This window comes from Oncorhynchus tshawytscha, linkage group LG27 (assembly GCF_018296145.1).
Source record: "Oncorhynchus tshawytscha isolate Ot180627B linkage group LG27, Otsh_v2.0, whole genome shotgun sequence".
NCBI classification, from domain to species: Eukaryota; Metazoa; Chordata; class Actinopteri; order Salmoniformes; family Salmonidae; genus Oncorhynchus; species Oncorhynchus tshawytscha.
In genome coordinates, this window is record NC_056455.1 from 5,977,551 (window position 1) to 5,996,533 (window position 18,983).

General features: G+C 45.3%; 1 protein-coding gene across 4 annotated transcripts in view; it reads right to left on the minus strand.

Annotated features, from left to right (window-relative positions):
* jupb (junction plakoglobin b) overlaps nt 1–18,983 on the minus strand; it is an 81,573-nt gene that overhangs the window by 4,664 nt on the left and 57,926 nt on the right. For all 4 annotated transcript variants that reach the window (XM_042307574.1, XM_042307576.1, XM_042307575.1 and 1 more), the window contains 8 exons: nt 10,604–10,842; nt 9,268–9,469; nt 6,791–6,935; nt 6,548–6,651; nt 5,520–5,858; nt 2,157–2,309; nt 929–1,048; nt 610–760 (listed from right to left, as the gene is read on the minus strand). In XM_042307574.1, coding sequence (XP_042163508.1) covers nt 610–760; nt 929–1,048; nt 2,157–2,309; nt 5,520–5,858; nt 6,548–6,651; nt 6,791–6,935; nt 9,268–9,469; nt 10,604–10,842 — 1,453 coding nt within the window. The remainder of the gene's footprint in view (nt 1–609; nt 761–928; nt 1,049–2,156; nt 2,310–5,519; nt 5,859–6,547; nt 6,652–6,790; nt 6,936–9,267; nt 9,470–10,603; nt 10,843–18,983) is intronic.

An 18,983-nucleotide genomic window follows, 5' to 3' on the forward strand; every position in this document is an offset into this window, starting at 1 on the left:
AGATGGAGAGAGCCCAGGGAGAGATAGAGAAAGAGGTCATATTTGTTTGTAAGAGGTCTGTGTGCATATGCTTGTGAGAGAGTGAGAGAAAGAGAGAGAGCGAGAGAAAGAGAGAGCGAGAGAGAGAGATAAAATAAAAAAAGTGTGGCTTACGGTGTGTTTGTTTCTGAAGACTTGTGCGTACACTCTTAGAAAAAAAGGTTTTCCAAAAGGTTTCTTCGGTTGTCTCCATAGTAGAACCCTTTTTGGTTCCAGGTAGAACCCTTTTGGGTTCCATGTAGAACCCTCTGTGGAAAGGGTTCTACATGGATTTCAAAAGGGTTCTACCTGGATCCAAACAGGTTCTACCCGGTATCAAAAAAAGGTTCTACAAAGGGTTTTCCTATGGGGACAGCTGAAGAACCCTTTCAGGTTCTAGATAGCACCTTTCTCCTCTAAGAGTGTAGGAGTGTAACGTGTGTGTGCGTGCGTGTATATTTGTATGTACAGTATATGGCACTGTCTTGAAAGCCCAAGTCTGTAAACAAGATATATTTGATTGTTTGTTGAAAGTCCAAGTGCTACATAAAATCCACTAAAGCGCAAGCTGCTGTTTATGAATAGACTGACCGATGCCCTCGTTGTTGGAGTGCAGCAGCTCCATGAGCGGGGCGGAGGCTCCCTCTGCGTCGATCATCTCCGCAGACTGCTTGTCCAGGGCCAGCTCACACAGCACCCCCGCAGACACACGCTTCACGTTCTCCACGTACGAGTACAACAGCTACGGACGGATGGTGAGAGCGAGGGAGAGCTCAGACACATCTGCTAGAATACACCAAAAACTCACAAGTACACTCACTCGCTTATTTTCGCTCTCTTTCCCACGTTCTCTCTCTCACACACAAGTGCATACAACACCAACCGAGAGTATGGTGTATTAGACATTAACCTGTACAAAGAGTGGGATGGTCTGCATGCTGGCGATCTCTCCCCTGTTGACGGGGTCTCTGGCCAGGATGTGCAGGGCTCCTGTACAGCCCTCCACTATCTCCTCCATACGAACACCATCCTGGGAAGAGAGCGGGGAAGAGATTTAGGAAGTGTGTGTGTGTAGTATGTGTAACTTTGTGGAATCCTCTGTGGGATGATACATTGATGTATGGGTTTGTTTTCAACACTTAACATTGTGTGTGTGTGTGTGTGTCTGATCTACTTCATGTAAGCTGGTTTGACAATCTTAACAATACAACAGCTGGGCGCCATTCACTTTGACACTCAGAGAGGACCTTAATCCCAATGGCGTCAAAACCCTGTAAAATGATTAATAGACTTGATAGGATGTATTGGTGTGTATGTGTGTGTATGTATCCTGCCTCATGTTTAAGTAAACCATTTACAGACAACGAGCAAGGGGAATGGGCCTGTTGTGCTTAGTAATCCTTTTTGGCTTGCTGGAAAAAGCTGACAGGTGAAAACCAGAAACAGGTGGGAGCATATGTCTGCAATATTCTGCTGAGAATCAGTGGAAAACTCCCCGGTCGTCTCTCACAAACTTAGCCTACATTTCTCGTTTTCCCTCAAGCCACAGCTCTCTGTCTATACGTGTGAGTATTGTTCTGCAGCTCAGAGTTCAAAGTGGGCCAGTGGACTGAAATGGATCTCTGTCACTGGGTCTCCCGAGCGGCCAACTGGCCTACACTGGGTTGGAGAGGCCTGGAACGGGGGGGGGGCGTGTGTGCTGGCGCCGTGGCATGGTGTTGACCACTGGACTATCCTGCTGGGAACCCTGTGTGACGCATTGCAGCCCTTTACTGAGTCTGAAATTACAACCTACTTGTTTTACAGCGTGAGGAACGGTTTCAAACACAGAGAATGCAGTCTTGGAATGTGTGTGATTTGATGTGCGGGAGTGCCGAAAGAATGTTGCCTCGAGTGCTTCAGTGTGTTTGAATTCCGTATTCGGCTGAGGTGATTGTGTGATATGGCTAGCGTGTAATGGAGTGGATTCATCCGTGGTATGTGGGTTGCAACGGAGGCGACTCCCTCTGTGCAAGTGCTGTGACTGTGAGTGACTTGCATATTTGTGGTGAAGGCGACATAACTTCTATCATTCTGGATTATGACAGTGTCATTCCTGTGACAGTGAGTCTTGTGTGTTGAATGGCGTCGTGGCCGACCTGGTACGTCTGCTGAGAACTGGAGGCGTGTCTCTGGGTGTCCTGGTGAGCCTTCAGCAGCAGGTTGACCAATCGGGGGATGGCTCCAGCATCCCTCAGTGGGGCCTGATTGACTGGGCACAGCGCCAGGTTACGGATCAGACCAACCGTGGCCTACGGGAAAGAGAGGGGGGGCGGGTTGAACGTAGCTGTATGGGGAAAAAGCATCAATATAATCTCTTTTACTGCTACAACACCTTGTCCACAAATACATGATATACTGCATGACTATGAGAGTGCATGTATGAAAGCATACAGTACACATCTATTCAGGACTTGGCACGGCAGTGTGGCGCTCATGTGAAAGAACGCATGCGTACCCTAAGATATACACCTATATGTGCAACTGTGCAAGTCGTTGCACGCTGCGGCAATGTAACTGCAGTCACATTTAGCAGAACGTGAGATGCCATCTCCTGAAATGATGGTCTGGCTTACCATAACCCTGCCCTGTCCTCTGATGTTTCCTCCCATTTCACATACCCCGACCTCTAGCCCCAACAGGGGCCAATAACATCTTATATAAAGTCCCCTTTTAAAAATCACATCATTCATTTCGCATCATAAAATAACAACATCCCCTTTATTAAAAGAGCTCCGGCTGGATTGAGAATCCTCCACTGGCGTGTGCTGTGATGGAGATCGGGTTGCCTAATTCTCCACACACACACACACACACGAGCACACACACATTCCCTGCTGTCTGTCAATGAGGAGTGCAGATCAGGAGGAAAATTCAGGCATGGCTCATAGCGTCTGCCTCCGTACCGCACTGAGAGAGAGGGAGAGGGCGGAACGATTGGCTCATTCAGACTGTAAATGAATTATTAAATCCCGTTTAGGCACAGACATGTATGTGTACGCAGTCACAGATGAACATACACACGAGTGCATTCCAGCATTCCCAGGTAAATATTTATATGGCTCTCTCTGCTTATCCATATGGGTTTGGACAAACACACACACACACACACACACACACACACACACACACACACACACACACACACACACACACACACACACACACACACACCACTCCGCCACAGTATGAGATTTAAATTCAGAAGGCGTAAATGAGTGATTAGGCACAGCTTGGTGCAGAGCGACCTTCTGGCTGACGTAGAGCAGAAGGAGGCAGAGATAGAGGAGTGTGTGTGTGTTATGGAGAGAGCAGTGTGTGTGTGAGGGAGAGAGCTGTGTGTGTGTGTATGTGTGTGTGTGTGTGCGTGCGTGCGTGTGTGCGTGTGAGGGAGAGAGAGAGCTGTGTGTGTGTGTGTTTGTGTGTGTGTGTGGGAGAGAGCAGAGTGTGCGTGTCATTCATGTTCTTTGTGTGGGAACTAAGTACTAGTCAATCAGAGCTAATGAACTCAAAAAGCCTAATATCCCCCAAATGGGAAGAGTTGTATACATGGTCAAGGAATCGGGAACAAGTTGCCAATACATGGATAGCTGGCTGCCGATAGGCCTTAGAAAACACCTTTCTTTCAGTTGGAGTAGAGGATGAGAGACGGCAATGTTTACCTGGTGCTACAGATGGGGGAGATGTGTCACTGGAGTCATGAAAATACACATGGCCACTTGTCAAGTGTACAGGCATAGGCCTACATGCACACACACAGAGAGTACAAATACTCTTAAATTGATTACTTTCCTCTGTCCTTAAAGACCAATGACAGGTAGAAAAGACTAGATAGCTGCCTACCATAGTGCTTTCACTCACTCATCAAATACTTTCAGATCAGAATTAAAGGAAAGGACACAAGGAAAGAACACCTCGATGGACTATTGGGAGACAACCACGACACACAGAGAGGCTAGTGCACATCAGGGTAAAAATAAAGGGCCATTCTTGTGGACCAGTGCCCATGGGCAAGACACACAAGCACACTCGACCATTGAAGGGTTCTGTTTCCGATTGGCATGAATTCAAGCATGCTTCACGGATGCTGCTTGCTCGGAGCGAATCAGAGGAGCATCTCGAAACCAATCAGCGATCAGACACTGAAGCACGGGGTTGGAGGGGGAAGGGAAACGAACCTTCCTTATCATACTAGTTGACTGTCTAGATCATAAGAGAGGAAAACGACCAATCATAAAGCAAAGGTGACATGAATTGGTAGGTGGTATTTTTAAAACAATGACAATGTACCATTGATATTACTATTACTGGTATCAAACTATTGCTATACTGTATTACTATTGATATTACTGTTATGCCTACTATCACATCTTAGTATATCTACTGTATATCAATAGCATAGCTAATAATGTTAGATATTGGTTTACCCTCATACTAGGCTGACATTTTAGCATGATTTATTTTGTTTGATTATTCTGGCAAGTTGAGCATGTAACTAACTTGCCATCCTTAAATCCACCTGCTGTCAAAGATGGGTGTGCATTATTCCCTGATGAAACAATAACACATTGATATAAATTCCCAAGATAGCCACTTTGGAAAAATCCAACCAATCTTGCTTTCATTGCAGAACCCTGCCTGCACTACATCTCGCATCGTGAACAACTTCATCCCCTATGCAGGTCTCACTCTCTCCAAAACATCCGCTCTGACCTGCTTTAATTTAAAAGTAATTCTTCATTAAAGTACCACAATTTTCAAACGACACTTCCAGCTAAACGAAGGGCTCTATTCAATCTCTAATGGTGAAGTGTTACGGATTCCGCAGATAGAAATGTTAAGTTAAGGTCATTTCCAATTGGGCCGACATATGCAGTGTTCACTATGAACAAAGTCTCCACTAAAGCGGGAACATTCAATCACACTGTAAAGTTGAACTTCCGCAATGCAAATGAAATAGAACCCTATATAATACAGCCATGTTGTTTCCAATTAAAGCCTCAAAGAAAATGCATTCATATGTACAGCGGCATCATACTTTGCAAAGAAGGGGACAATGAGTGGTGGCTGTACGCAATGATTTTAACCTCACTCAAGCGCCCGTTAAATCAGGAATCATTAAAGGCGGACTGCAGCTGCTGGATATAGACACATAGACAAATTGGATGTACCACAACCAGTTATTTAGGTAAACAAGAACCACAAAGACAAAGCAGCCAACCAAACAAAACAACCGAACACTCAAGCCAGACAAAACAACAAACAAAAGATCAACTGGCCAGACAAAACAACCACAACCAACCTGCAAACTCTTTGATCCTTCAACCTCTCACCTTCAACTTCAACAGTAATGGAGCTTCCAGCCAGACAAAACAACGAGCAAGACAAAAAAAACAGTATACCCTTTTTCTCAGCCCTTCCCCACTCCCACTCCCTCCCCAACCAACTATCTCCCCTCTCACCTTCACCACAGGCCAGTAGTGGGGCTGCCCCAGCAGCTTGACAATGGCAGGAATACCATAATGCAGCCTCACAGCATTCTGGGCAAGCTCGGCGTCCTGGTGGCGTGACGTCAAGTGGCGCAGGGCGCAGACGGCGGGCTCGGCCACGTCCTCCTTTTCTCCGGCCCGCAGCACGGCGTGGATGAGCGCCTCGACACCGCCGCACTGCGTGACCAGGGTCTTGTTGCGGGAGTTGTTGCAGGTGAGGTTGGACAGGATCCCCGTGGCGCATGTCAGCATGTTGACATCGTCCGAACCCAGCTGTCCCACTAACACCTGCAGCAGGCCGTCCAGACCCTCCTACAGACAGAGAACGGGGGGAGGTAGGAAGATTGGGGATTGAGAATTCCATATTTGTCTTTGTTTGTTCATTATATGTTTTACTGTAGAACTCCAACTACTGTATGTTACTGTCTCTGTGGAACTCGATGGTACTGTCTTTAACAGGGGAGAACGACTGCCTCATTGAAGCCACAGCAGTTCGAGGCCGATTGCGGGAGAAAACAGGATCTCCCATTATAGAAAATGAAAAAATGTCGATCTTCGTGGTCCGTCTTCATAAAAATAAATAAATGTTATGAAGACAATCTTGGTACCAATAACTGGTTTTCTAATACACAAGATGTACAGTATGTCCTTGAACCGATTATTTTAAAATCGCACACAGAAGAATTTAGTTTGCGAATGGCAGCCTGCCGTACCCTGGTCGGCCTTCAACTTGAATTACTCAATGAAAGCGGGCAGCACTGAGCTAGCCTGCAACGTCAGCTCAAACTGTGCATGTTACATCTCCATGAGGCGCAATCTTAACCGACTTAATTTGGTTTCAATGCGCTATAGAGTCTTCACATAGGAATAGATACTGTCATGTGATCGATGGCTTTGTTCATTAATATATATAGTCATTGGTCTTTATAAACTCTGTACTATTTCTGTATTACTCTATGGTACGGTCTCTGCGGATTCAAAATGGACTCCTGACCTCCTACCTGTTTAGTGGCAGCATCAGACAGATTCCTCAGGGTCCAGAGGCAGTTCTGTGTGAGGCGCTGGCTGGAGCCAGTCAGGTGCTGTCCCAGGGCTTGCATGCCCCCTGGAAGGATGAGAGAGGGGAGGTTAAATGGCTCTTTTATGGTAAGGATGAGATAACAAACACACGTACAGACACACACATATGTACTAACACACACATAACACACACCCTCCCCAAAAACACACACACACACACTCACCAGCTTCCACTATGGCGGGCTTGTTGCTAGGGCACACTGAGAGAACTTTGAGCACACGGCTGGTGGTCCACAGCAGTTTCTCATAATTATAGTTCCTCATGATGAAGACCAGCCCCTCAGGGCCCCCGTTAGCTAGGATGATAAGCTGAGAGGAATAACAATGAAAACACACTGTCATATACAATGAAATAGCATTACAGAGTTTGGACATTACATTACATTGCATTGTTCAGTATATTACTGATGTAATAGAGGGTACATTACTAACCCCATACAGGGTTTTACATTTGCTGCACCAATACAGCTGCAAGCATCCAGTGTTAAGGACATGTACAGTGTGTGAGTGCTTGTGTGTGTGCATGTACACACACACACATCACGTGTATATACACCCTTGCTCTCCTGCAGTGCAACTGCAGGTGGCACTAAAAGGGACCACGCATAATCCAGACCTGCAACTACACACACACACACACACACACACACACACACACACACACACACACACTGTGAGAGCAAAATTGCAAGATTATGCTATAATGCTGTAATTGCATCAAAGGGTTGTTTAATGCAACAGAATAACAGGTTGTTAGAACTCTCATCTGTGTGTGTTCTACTGAGGATGGGCCTCTGGAAGATTTACGATGTCTTTGGGTGATACCGCATTCCAGATCATGAGTTAATGTTTCTGTTCTATAAGGTAGCAGGGAGAGATGACTCCAGGGCCAGACCCTGGTCTCTACACAATCAGATACTGTCTGCTATGAATACTAGGTATCTTTCATACAAATCTTCACCTTGTGACCCATTCCATACATCTGTTGTTTGTCATGTAGACTGAAGGGGGTGTATCTTGGCTATAAAAGACCTTTGCACCTTTGTCTCGGGGCTCTCAACGAATCATCTGAGGGTGATTCGTCGACCAGTCATCATTAACGTAGAGCACTCAATCGATTCACTTTATATGTGTGTGTTGTATTGACCTGCTCTCTTAGTAAAAAGTGAATAAAGATTTAGATGAAGTATAACTCTGACTTGTATGATAAGTTTGTCTCTCCTCAATTGACAGTAAAGAAATTAACCACCACAACACACACACACACACACACCAGCTTCCACTATGGCGGGCTTGTTGCTAGGGCACACCGAGAGAACTTTGAGCACACGGCTGGTGGTCCACAACAGTTTCTCATAATTATAGTTCCTCATGATGAAGACCATCCCCTCAGGGCCCCCGTTAGCTAAGATGATACGCTGAGAGGAATAACAATGAAAACACACTGTCATGTACAATGAAATATCATTACAGAGTTTGGACATTACATTACATTGCATTATGAATTGTCTCGCATATGATTGTTAGAGTAATAATAGCAGTGTGTGTATTTAATTTAATTATATTTACTTCATGTTCAGTATATTACTGATGTAATAGAGGGTACATTACTAACCCCATACAGGGTTTTACATTTGCTGCACCAATGCAGCTGCAAGCAGCCAGTGTTAAGGACATGTACAGTGTGTGAGTGCTTGTGTGTGTGCATGTACACACACACACATCACGTGCATATACACCCTTGCTCTCCTGCAGTGCAGCTGCAGGTGGCACTAAAAGGGACCACACATAATCCAGACCTGCAACTACACACACACACACACACACACACACACACACACACACACATACACACACACACTGTGAGAGCAAAATTGCAAGATTATGCTATAATGCTGTAATTGCATCAAAGGGTTGTTTAATGCAACAGAATAACGGGTTGTTAGAACTCTCATCTGTGTGTGTTCTACTGAGGATGGGCCTCTGGAAGATTTACGATGTCTTTGGGTGATACCGCATTCCAGATCATGAGTTAATGTTTCTGTTCTACAAGGTAGCAGGGAGAGATGACTCCAGGGCCAGACCCTGGTCTCTACACAATCAGATACTGTCTGCTGTGAATTCTAAGTATCTTTCATACAAATCTTCACCTTGTGGCCCATTCCATACATCTGTTGTTTGTCATGTAGACTGACGGGGGTGTATCTTGGCTATAAAAGACCTTTGTACCTTTGTCTCGGGGCTCTCAACGAATCATCCGAGGGTGATTCGTCGACCAGTCATCATTAACGTAGAGCACTCAATCGATTCACTTTATATGTGTGTGTTGTATTGACCTGCTCTCTTACTAATACGTGAATAAAGATTTAGTTGAAGTATAACTCTGACTTGTATGATAAGTTTGTCTCTCCTCAATTGACAGTAAAGAAATTAACCACCACAACACACACACACCCACCCACCCACCCACCACACACACACACACACACACACACACACACACACACACACACACACACACACACACACACACACACACAACCCTGGCTGCAGTGAAGATGCAGGTAGTCTGTGCCAATACCACTATGCCAAATATGATGGCTCAAGCATTATCCTCCAAAGACCCCCCCGCACCACACACCTTGCTCTCCTGGTTTCCGTAGGAGAGCAGCTGCAGGCAGTCTGTGGTGATGGCCAGGAACTTGGGGTTGCTCTTCTTCAGCAGGGGCACCATCCTCTGCAGGCCGTCGGCCAGGCGCACCGCCATCTTGGCTCCCTCCTGATGCAGTAGCAGGTTGTGGAGGGTGGTGATGGCATAGAACAGCACTGACTCCATGGGAGAACTGAGGGAAGAGGAGAGGGGAGGGGGAGGTAAGAGGAGAGTGGAGGGAGGGGAGAGGGAGAGGGAGAGTAGGTTGAGAAAAAGAGAGCGGCAGAGGAGAGCAGAGGAAGAGATTGAGGTGTGAGAGAAATTAGCATGACCTTTCTTTTCCCAATTAGTTCCCTCTGAATTTAATTTGCTCGAATCTGCTCTTTGTATCATTAAAAAGCACATATTTTTCTATCGTGAATCTGCATCTAAATCCCTATTTGATAGTCTTGTACAGGTAGGTTTTTCCATTTGTATTTATCTGAATTATGTTTCTGAATTAATTAAATGTCTTGATTCAGTTTCTGTCTAATGCCTCCTAGACTGTTATACGGGGTTTATACTGTGTGAACAGAGATAAAGAGACTCTCTGCCTCTATGAGAAATAAATATGAAAAATGGCCACCGCTTATCGTGAGGTTAAAATGAACCTGGTGGTCAGGTTGAAATGATGTGCAGACCAGTTTGGCCAAGTTAATGAGCACAGCATGACACCTCATTTCTGATGGGTAATAATGTGATAGGCTAATATCGTAGCCTGCAGGCAGTAGTGGACATGGTGGTGGGGATACACACACATAAGCATGTATGCACACACACACACACGCTCATGCTTGCATACATGCAAGCACACACACACACACAAATTAGCACACACAGCACGTACACAATTGCAGATGCAGACAGACCAGAACAGTGCGTGCCTAAATCACTTTATTTCTAACACTGAATTCCATCTAACGAGTATATATTTTTCTCTCTTTCACTCCCTTGCTTTTTCTCTCTATATATTTCACTAATTCACTCCCAATCAAACCACCAACCTACAATGCCTATAAAAATATAAATCCATCACCATCCATCCATCCCTCCATTCATCCATCCATCCATGCCTATTCACCCCAACCAGTCCATTCCCTACTTTAACCATAAAAGTATCCAAACATCTATCGATCCTTCTATCCACCCATCCATCCATACCTACTCCTTCACATCAAACCATTTACCAACAATCTATCCAAACATCTGTCGATACTTCCCTCCATCTATCCACTCCCATCTACCCCTCAACATCCATCAACCCACTAATCCATCCCTCCTCTCCTACCTGAGCATGCGGACCAGGGCGGGGATGCCCCCGGACTTGAAGATGGCGAGCAGGCCCTCTCTCTGGTGGGACAGGCTGTGGAGGATGCTGGCGGCACAACGGGCTGTCTCCATGTCTCCCGTGTTCTGCATGGCCCGCACCACCGCTGCCACCATCTGGGGGGACTGCATCAGCACCCGGCGAGACGCCTCTTTCCGCGTCAGCTGGTTCACGATCATGGCCGCCTTGTTGACCACCACCTGTGGGGAATGAGACAATGCATAATTGTGCATTTCTGTGCATGCAAAATGGTGACATTGGATTGGGGCCCAATGTTAGGTCTGCACATTTCTTTAGGGTCATGGCTTTACGGCATAGCTGATTTCAAACATTGCACTTCAGCAATTCATTGGTTCATTGAACATAGGAATTGATAACAAGATTCAGGAACAGACCACGCCTTGAGTTTGAATTGTGAGTAGAAGACAGAGAAGGACTAGGGTTCATCATGACTTTCAATCATAATCAGAACTAGGCTTCAATACAAGCAATGTTGTACACTGAATCCTTTAAGGACAGCTGAAATTATGTTCAATGACAATATAAACTTATAGAGGATTTGTTTCTGGGGTAGTCCTAATCTGTGTCCAATCTAACTGGCTCAGTCACGACCTTGACAAGCACAGCCACAGCCACAGAGAGCTAGGAGCTAGTCAAGCATGGAACTGGATCAATGCTAGCCAGTAGGACGGTGCTCGAGTGTGAGGAGGGACAGCACACAATAGTGACAGAGTCAATGTCACTATTAAGTACATAATGGTACTTCTATAGTACAAGAGATACAGTGCCTTCAGAAAATATTCATACCCCTTGACTTATTCCACATTTTGTTGTGTTATGGCCTGAAACTAAACATTGATTAAATAAACATTTTTCTCACCTATCTACACACAATACCCCTTAATGACAAAGTGGATTTTTTTTTTTTAGAAATGTTTGCACATTTATTGAAAATGAAATACAGAAATATCTCATTTTCATACTTTCTAGAAGCACCTTTGGCAGCAATTATAGCTGTGAGTCTTTCTGGGTAAGCCTCTAAGAGCTTTCCACACCTGGAAGGTGCAACATTTGCCCATTATTATTTTCAAAATTCTTCAAGCTCAAATTGGTTGTTGATCATTGCTAGACAACCATTTTCAGATCTTGCTATATATTTAAGTCAAAACTGTAACTCGGCCACTCAGGAACATTCACTGTCTTCTTGGTAAGCAACTCCAGTGTAGATTTGGCCTTGTGTTTTAGGTTATTGTCCTGATGAACTGTGAATTAATCTCCCAGTGTCTGGTGGAAGGCAGACTGGACCAGGTTTTACTCTAGGATTTGCCTGTGCTTAGTGCCATTCTGTTTATTTTTTATCCTGAAAAACTCTCCAGTCCTTAACGATTACAAGCGTACCTATAACATGATGCATACATAACATTGACACATTTTTTGCAGTATTACTTTAGTGCCTTGTTGTAAACAGGATGCATGTTTTGGAATATTTGTATTCTGTGTAGGTTCCCTTCTTTTCACTTTGTCAATTAGGTTAGTATTGTCAAATCAAAATCAAATCAAATTTTATTTGTCACATACACATGGTTAGCAGATGTTAATGCGAGTGTAGCGAAATGCTTGTGCTTCTAGTTCCGACAATGCAGTAATAACCAACAAGTAATCTAACTAACAATTCCAAAACTACTGTCTTATACACAGTGTAAGGGGATAAAGAATATGTACATAAGGATATATGAATGAGTGATGGTACAGAGGAGCATAGGCAAGATACAGTAGATGGTATCGAGTACAGTATATACATATGAGATGAGTATGTAAACAAAGTGGCATAGTTAAAGTGGCTAGTGATACATGTATTACATAAGGATGCAGTCGATGATATAGAGCACAGTATATACGTATGCATATGAGATGAATAATGTAGGTTAAGTAACATTATATAAGGTAGCATTGTTTAAAGTGGCTAGTGATATATTTACATTTCCCATCAATTCCCATTATTAAAGTGGCTGGAGTTGAGTCAGTGTCAGTGTCAGTGTGTTGGCAGCAGCCACTCAATGTTAGTGGGGGCTGTTTAACAGTCTGATGGCCTTGAGATAGAAGCTGTTTTTCAGTCTCTCGGTCCCAGCTTTGATGCACCTGTACTGACCTCGCCTTCTGGATGATAGCGGGGTGAACAGGCAGTGGCTCGGGTGGTTGATGTCCTTGATGATCTTTATGGCCTTCCTGTAACATCGGGTGGTGTGGGTGTCCTGGAGGGCAGGTAGTTTGCCCCCGGTGATGCGTTGTGCAGACCTCACTACCCTCTGGAGAGCCTTACGGTTGTGGGCGGAGCAGTTGCCGTACCAGGCGGTGATACAGCCCGCCAGGATGCTCTCGATTGTGCATCTGTAGAAGTTTGTGAGTGCTTTTGGTGACAAGCCGAATTTCTTCAGCCTCCTGAGGTGGAAGAGGCGCTGCTGCGCCTTCTTCACGATGCTGTCTGTGTGAGTGGACCAATTCAGTTTGTCTGTGATGTGTATGCCGAGGAACTTAAAACTTGCTACCCTCTCCACTACTGTTCCATCGATGTGGATAGGGGATGTTCCCCACATTTCTGCTGTTTCCTGAAGTCCACAATCATCTCCTTAGTTTTGTTGACGTTGAGTATGAGGTTATTTTCCTGACACCACACTCTGAGGGCCCTCACCTCCTCCCTGTAGGCCGTCTCGTCGTTGTTGGTAATCAAGCCTACCACTGTTGTGTCGTCCGCAAACTTGATGATTGAGTTGGAGGCGTGCGTGGCCACGCAGTCGTGGGTGAACAGGGAGTACAGGAGAGGGCTCAGAACGCACCCTTGTGGGGCCCCAGTGTTGAGGATCAGCGGGGTGGAGATGTTGTTGCCTACCCTCACCACCTGGGGGCGGCCCGTCAGGAAGTCCAGTACCCAGTTGCACAGGGCGGGGTCGAGACCCAGGGTCTCGAGCTTGATGACGAGCTTGGAGGGTACTATGGTGTTGAATGCCGAGCTGTAATCGATGAACAGCATTCTCACATAGGTATTCCTCTTGTCCAGATGGGTTAGGGCAGTGTGCAGTGTGGTTGAGATTGCATCGTCTGTGGACCTATTTGGGCGGTAAGCAAATTGGAGTGGGTCTAGGGTGTCAGGTAGGGTGGAGGTGATATGGTCCTTGACTAGTCTCTCAAAGCACTTCATGATGATGGAAGTGAGTGCTACGGGGCGGTAGTCGTTTAGCTCAGTTACCTTAGCTTTCTTGGGAACAGGAACAATGGTGGCCCTCTTGAAGCATGTGGGAACAGCAGACTGGTATAGGGATTGATTGAATATGTCCGTAAACACACCGGCCAGCTGGTCTGCGCATGCTCTGAGGGCGCGGCTGGGGATGCCGTCTGGGCCTGCAGCCTTGCAAGGGTTAACACGTTTAAATGTCTTACTCACCTCGGCTGCAGTGAAGGAGAGTCCGCATGTTTTCGTTGCAGGCCGTGTCAGTGGCACTGTATTGTCCTCAAAGCGGGCAAAAAGTTATTTAGTCTGCCTGGGAGCAAGACATCCTGGTCCGTGACTGGGCTGGATTTCTTCTTGTAGTCCGTGATTGACTGTAGACCCTGCCACATGCCTCTTGTGTCTGAGCCGTTGAATTGAGATTCTACTTTGTCTCTGTACTGACGCTTAGCTTGTTTGATAGCCTTGCGGAGGGAATAGCTGCACTGTTTGTATTCGGTCATGTTACCAGTCACCTTGCCCTGATTAAAAGCAGTGGTTTGCGCTTTCAGTTTCACGCGAATGCTGCCATCAATCCACGGTTTCTGGTTAGGGAATGTTTTAATCGTTGCTATGGGAACGACATCTTCAACGCACGTTCTAATGAACTCACACCGAATCAGCGTATTCGTTATTGTTATCTGACGCAATACGAAACATATCCCAGTCCACGTGATGGAAGCAGTCTTGGAGTGTGGAGTCAGCTTGGTCGGACCAGCGTTGGACAGACCTCAGCGTGGGAGCCTCTTGTTTTAGTTTCTGTCTGTAGGCAGGGATCAACAAAATGGAGTCGTGGTCAGCTTTTCCGAAAGGAGGGCGGGGCAAGGCCTTATATGCGTCGCGGAAGTTAGAGTAACAATGATCCAAGTTTTTTCCACCCCTGGTTGCTCAATCGATATGCTGATAAAATTTAGGGAGTCTTGTTTTCAGATTAGCCTTGTTAAAATCCCCAGCTACAATGAATGCAGCCTCCGGATAAATGGATTCCAGTTTGCAAAGAGTCAAATAAAGTTCGTTCAGAGCCATCGATGTGTCTGCTTGGGGGGGGATATATAATATGGCTGTGATTATAATCGAAGAGAATTCTCTTGGTAGATAATGCGGTCTACATTTGATTGTGAGGAATTCTAAATCAGGTGAACAGAAGGATTTGAGTTCCTGTATGTTTCTTTCGTTGTGGAGCAACTACAATGTTGTTGATCCATCCTCAGTTTTCTCTATCACAGCCATTAAACTCTGTCACCATTGGCCTCATTGTGAAATCCCTGAGTGGACTTGGGCTGTTGCAGTGACCATGTTACCGCCACACAGGCAGTCATGAGTCGTGATCACAGTAAAATTCCAGAATTCCAGTTGACTGTTGAGTCACAGTAATCTCATTTTATGCCCTCTGGACATGCTTTGGTAGTACCCAATTTGCTAACTACCATCAGGTCCTAATGGCCTGGTACACAGGCCTCTATTTTCCCCCTAACCGCTCTGACATCCATGAAAATGCTCAGAAAAACACATCAAACACTTATCATCTTATCAACAGTTTGCCAATCATACTTTAAAACTCACCTCACTGTGATGATTAATTTGAAGAAAGAAGTTCAACAGCAGGTTGAAACAGTGTTAACATGGTTGTTGTGGATGCTGTTTCAAAGCCTAACACGACGAACTGGACAGCCTTTCTAAGGTGATGATTCATTCGAAACACTCAAGCATATTAAAGCTTTTGCATAGGCTTACCAGCCCAAGCCAGAAAAAAAACTCAATTAAAATTATACAACACACAGCCTAGAGCATATTATGCATGGCAGAAAAACATAAAAAACACTGATTTAAGACATCTTGGTACATAATTGTTCTAGCCTATGCTCCAAAAGTAAACAAATTTGTATAATCGCCTTTGAGTGTGGACTGTATTATTATTGATACTGGATGGCCCTTACGCTACGCTCCAAAATGTATATGCACGAGTCTGGGAGAGAACATATAGCCAGGCCTAGGCGATGCTGTTGGTTCATTGTTTGTGCAGGGCGGTTTACAGTTAGCCTACAATTAGTGAATTTGGAATAGCCTAGTAATAGGGATTTTTTACAAATATCTTCATATTAATTGAGTGTCACATTACCTTCAGCTATACAGAATATCTCACCACCAAGCATTTCCATCTCCTCCTCTCTCTCCTTTATCCTTTCTTGGGCACGCAGACAGGCTGTCAACAGTTGTTTTGTTACAAAAATACACTACTATTGATGTTCCCTATGCTCTATGCCTGCTTTGAGGCAAGCAACACTGAGGCATGCATGAGAGCATCAGCTGTTCTGGACGACTGTGTGATCACGCTCTCCGTAGCAGACGTGTGTAAGACCTTTAAACAGGTCAACATACACAAGGCTGCGGGGCCAGACGGATTACCAGGACGTGTGCTCCGGGCATGTGCTGACCAACTGGCAGGAATCTTCACTGACATTTTCAACATGTCTCTGATTGAGTCTGTAATACCAACATGCTTCAAGCAGACCACTATAGTCCCTGTGCTCAAGAACACATAGGCAACCTGCCTAAATGACTACAGACCAGTAGCACTCATGTCCGTAGCCATGAAGAGCTTTGAAAGGCTGGTAATGGCTCACATCAACACCATTATCCCAGAAACCCTAGACCCACTCCAATTTGCAAACCGCCCAAACAGATCCACAGATGATGCAATCTCTATTGCACTCCACACTGCCCTTTCCCACCTGGACAAAAGGAACACCTATGTGAGAATGCTGTTCATTGACTACAGCTCAGCGTTCAACACCATAGTACCCTCAAAGCTCATCACCAAGCTAAGGATCCTGGGACTAAACACCAAGCACGTCCACATTCTCATTGACAGGGCTGTAGTGGAGCAGGTTGAGAGCTTCAAATTCATTGGTGTCCACATCAACAAAAAACTAGATTGGTCCAAACACACCAAGACAGTCGTGAAGAGGGCACGACAAAGCCTATTTCCCCTCAGGAAACTAAAAAGATTTTGCATGGGTCCTGAGATCCTCAAAAGGTTCTACAGCTGCAACATCGAGAGCATCCTGACCTGTTGTATCACTGCCTGGTATGGCAACTGCTCGGCCTCCGACCGCAAGGCACTTCAGAGGGTAGTGCGTACGGCCCAGTACATCACAGGGGCAAAGCTGCCTGCCATCCAGGACCTCTACACCAGGCGGTGTCAGAGGAAGGCCCTAAAAATTGTCAAAGACCCCAGCCACCCCAATCAGAGACTGTTCTCTCTACTACCGCATGGCAAGCAGTACCGGAGTGCCAAGTCTAGGACAAAAAGGATTCTCAACAGTTATTACCCCCAAGCCATAAGACTCCTGAACAGGTAACCAATGGTTACCCGGACTATTTGCATTGTGTGCCCCCCCAACCCCTCTTTTACGCTGCTGCTACTCTCTGTTTATCTTATATGCTTAGTCACTTTAACTATACCTACATGTACATACTACCTCAATAAGCCTGACTAACAGGTGTCTGTATATAGCCATGCTACTCTTTTTTCAAATGTCTTTCTACTGTTGTTTTATTTCTTTACTTACCTACAAACACAACACACACACACACACACACACACACACACACACACACACACACACACACACACACACACACACACACACACACACACACACACATACCTTTTTTTTGGCACCATTGGTTAGAGCCTGTAAGTAAGCATTTCACTATAAGGTTTACACCTGTTTTAATCGGCGCACGTGACAAATAAACTTTGATTTGATTTGATTTCACTTGGTTTCCCAAATGAAGCACAGGGTAGCTGCAGGAACAAGGTTTGAAAGCCCATGGCATATAGAGTTTGTGCAGAATATCTCCTGTCAGACAGCGATAGCATGCTCCTCAAACAGTGGTTGACGCGTGGAATGAAACAAGTGTTTTTAGATTTATTTCACAGCTGCTCATATTAACCCTTGTGTGGCGTTCGGGTCTGTTGACCCATTTTCAATGTTTACTAAAAGAACAGATTTTCATTGAGTGCACACTGTGCATCCCCCTACAAATGTATATTACATATGTGGTGTTCGGGTCCACTGGACCCTAGGGTAAATAATGTGTGTAAAAGTGTGTTTGTAGGTGAAAACAAGTCAAATTTAAACAAAAAGTTTTGCTGTGTGCCTTCACTCGGTCTTCCTCCACCCTGAGCCTGCTGTTTCAACATAGCACCAAGAACCTGTCTGTCTCTCTCCCTGTCTCCCGCTTTTCTTGCACTCTTTACCCTTTGTAGTGTGTTAAACTACACAATGTCTTGTGGGTACCTGCACAATGTTATTACAATACATTATCTTTCGATACATTGTACAAGATTCAGTATTTTCCCACACTCTACACCAGCCAAGTGCAATTTGGGGGAGGGACACAACAAATCAATAGCTTTGCATGTGTGGCTCATTACCACAATCAATCAGTACGCTCAGAGGGCCTTAGCCATTTGTTTTGCAGAGAGAGAAGCTAGTGTGGAAGAAATGTCTTCCACGTTGAAAGATGACGTATTTTCAGAAAATTAGAAACATGTCTCTGTCAATTCGGAGTCTGACAGTGAGTTGGAAGAAGAGGATGAGATTGACCCTCAGTCAGCCCCAGGACCAGCCCGTCAGCAACCAGCTCATCAGCAGCCTGCAGGAGCAGAAATATGGATGTAGAAAAGAAATTGAATGGTCTTCTTGCCCAAGGAATGAGCCACCCGCATGGCTGCCAATGTGATAAGGATGCAACCAAGGTTGACGCAGATGGCGGTAACTCATGGGCAGAGTCTTCTTCTGAACTGTTCATCCCAGACACCATGTAGAAAATAATTCTGGACTGCACTAATTTGGAGGGAAGGCGTGTTTTTGGTGGAAGGAGATGAACCAACTCATTTACATGCATTCTTTGGGGTTCTTATCCTTGCTGGTGTTTTCAGATCTAATGGGGAATCAACAGAGTCCCTGTGGGGATGCAGTAACTGGCAGAGAACTTTCCTGTGCAACAATGTCCCATTATTTCCAGGATAATCTGCTTCGATAATCGAGACACCTGACCAGCTCGGTG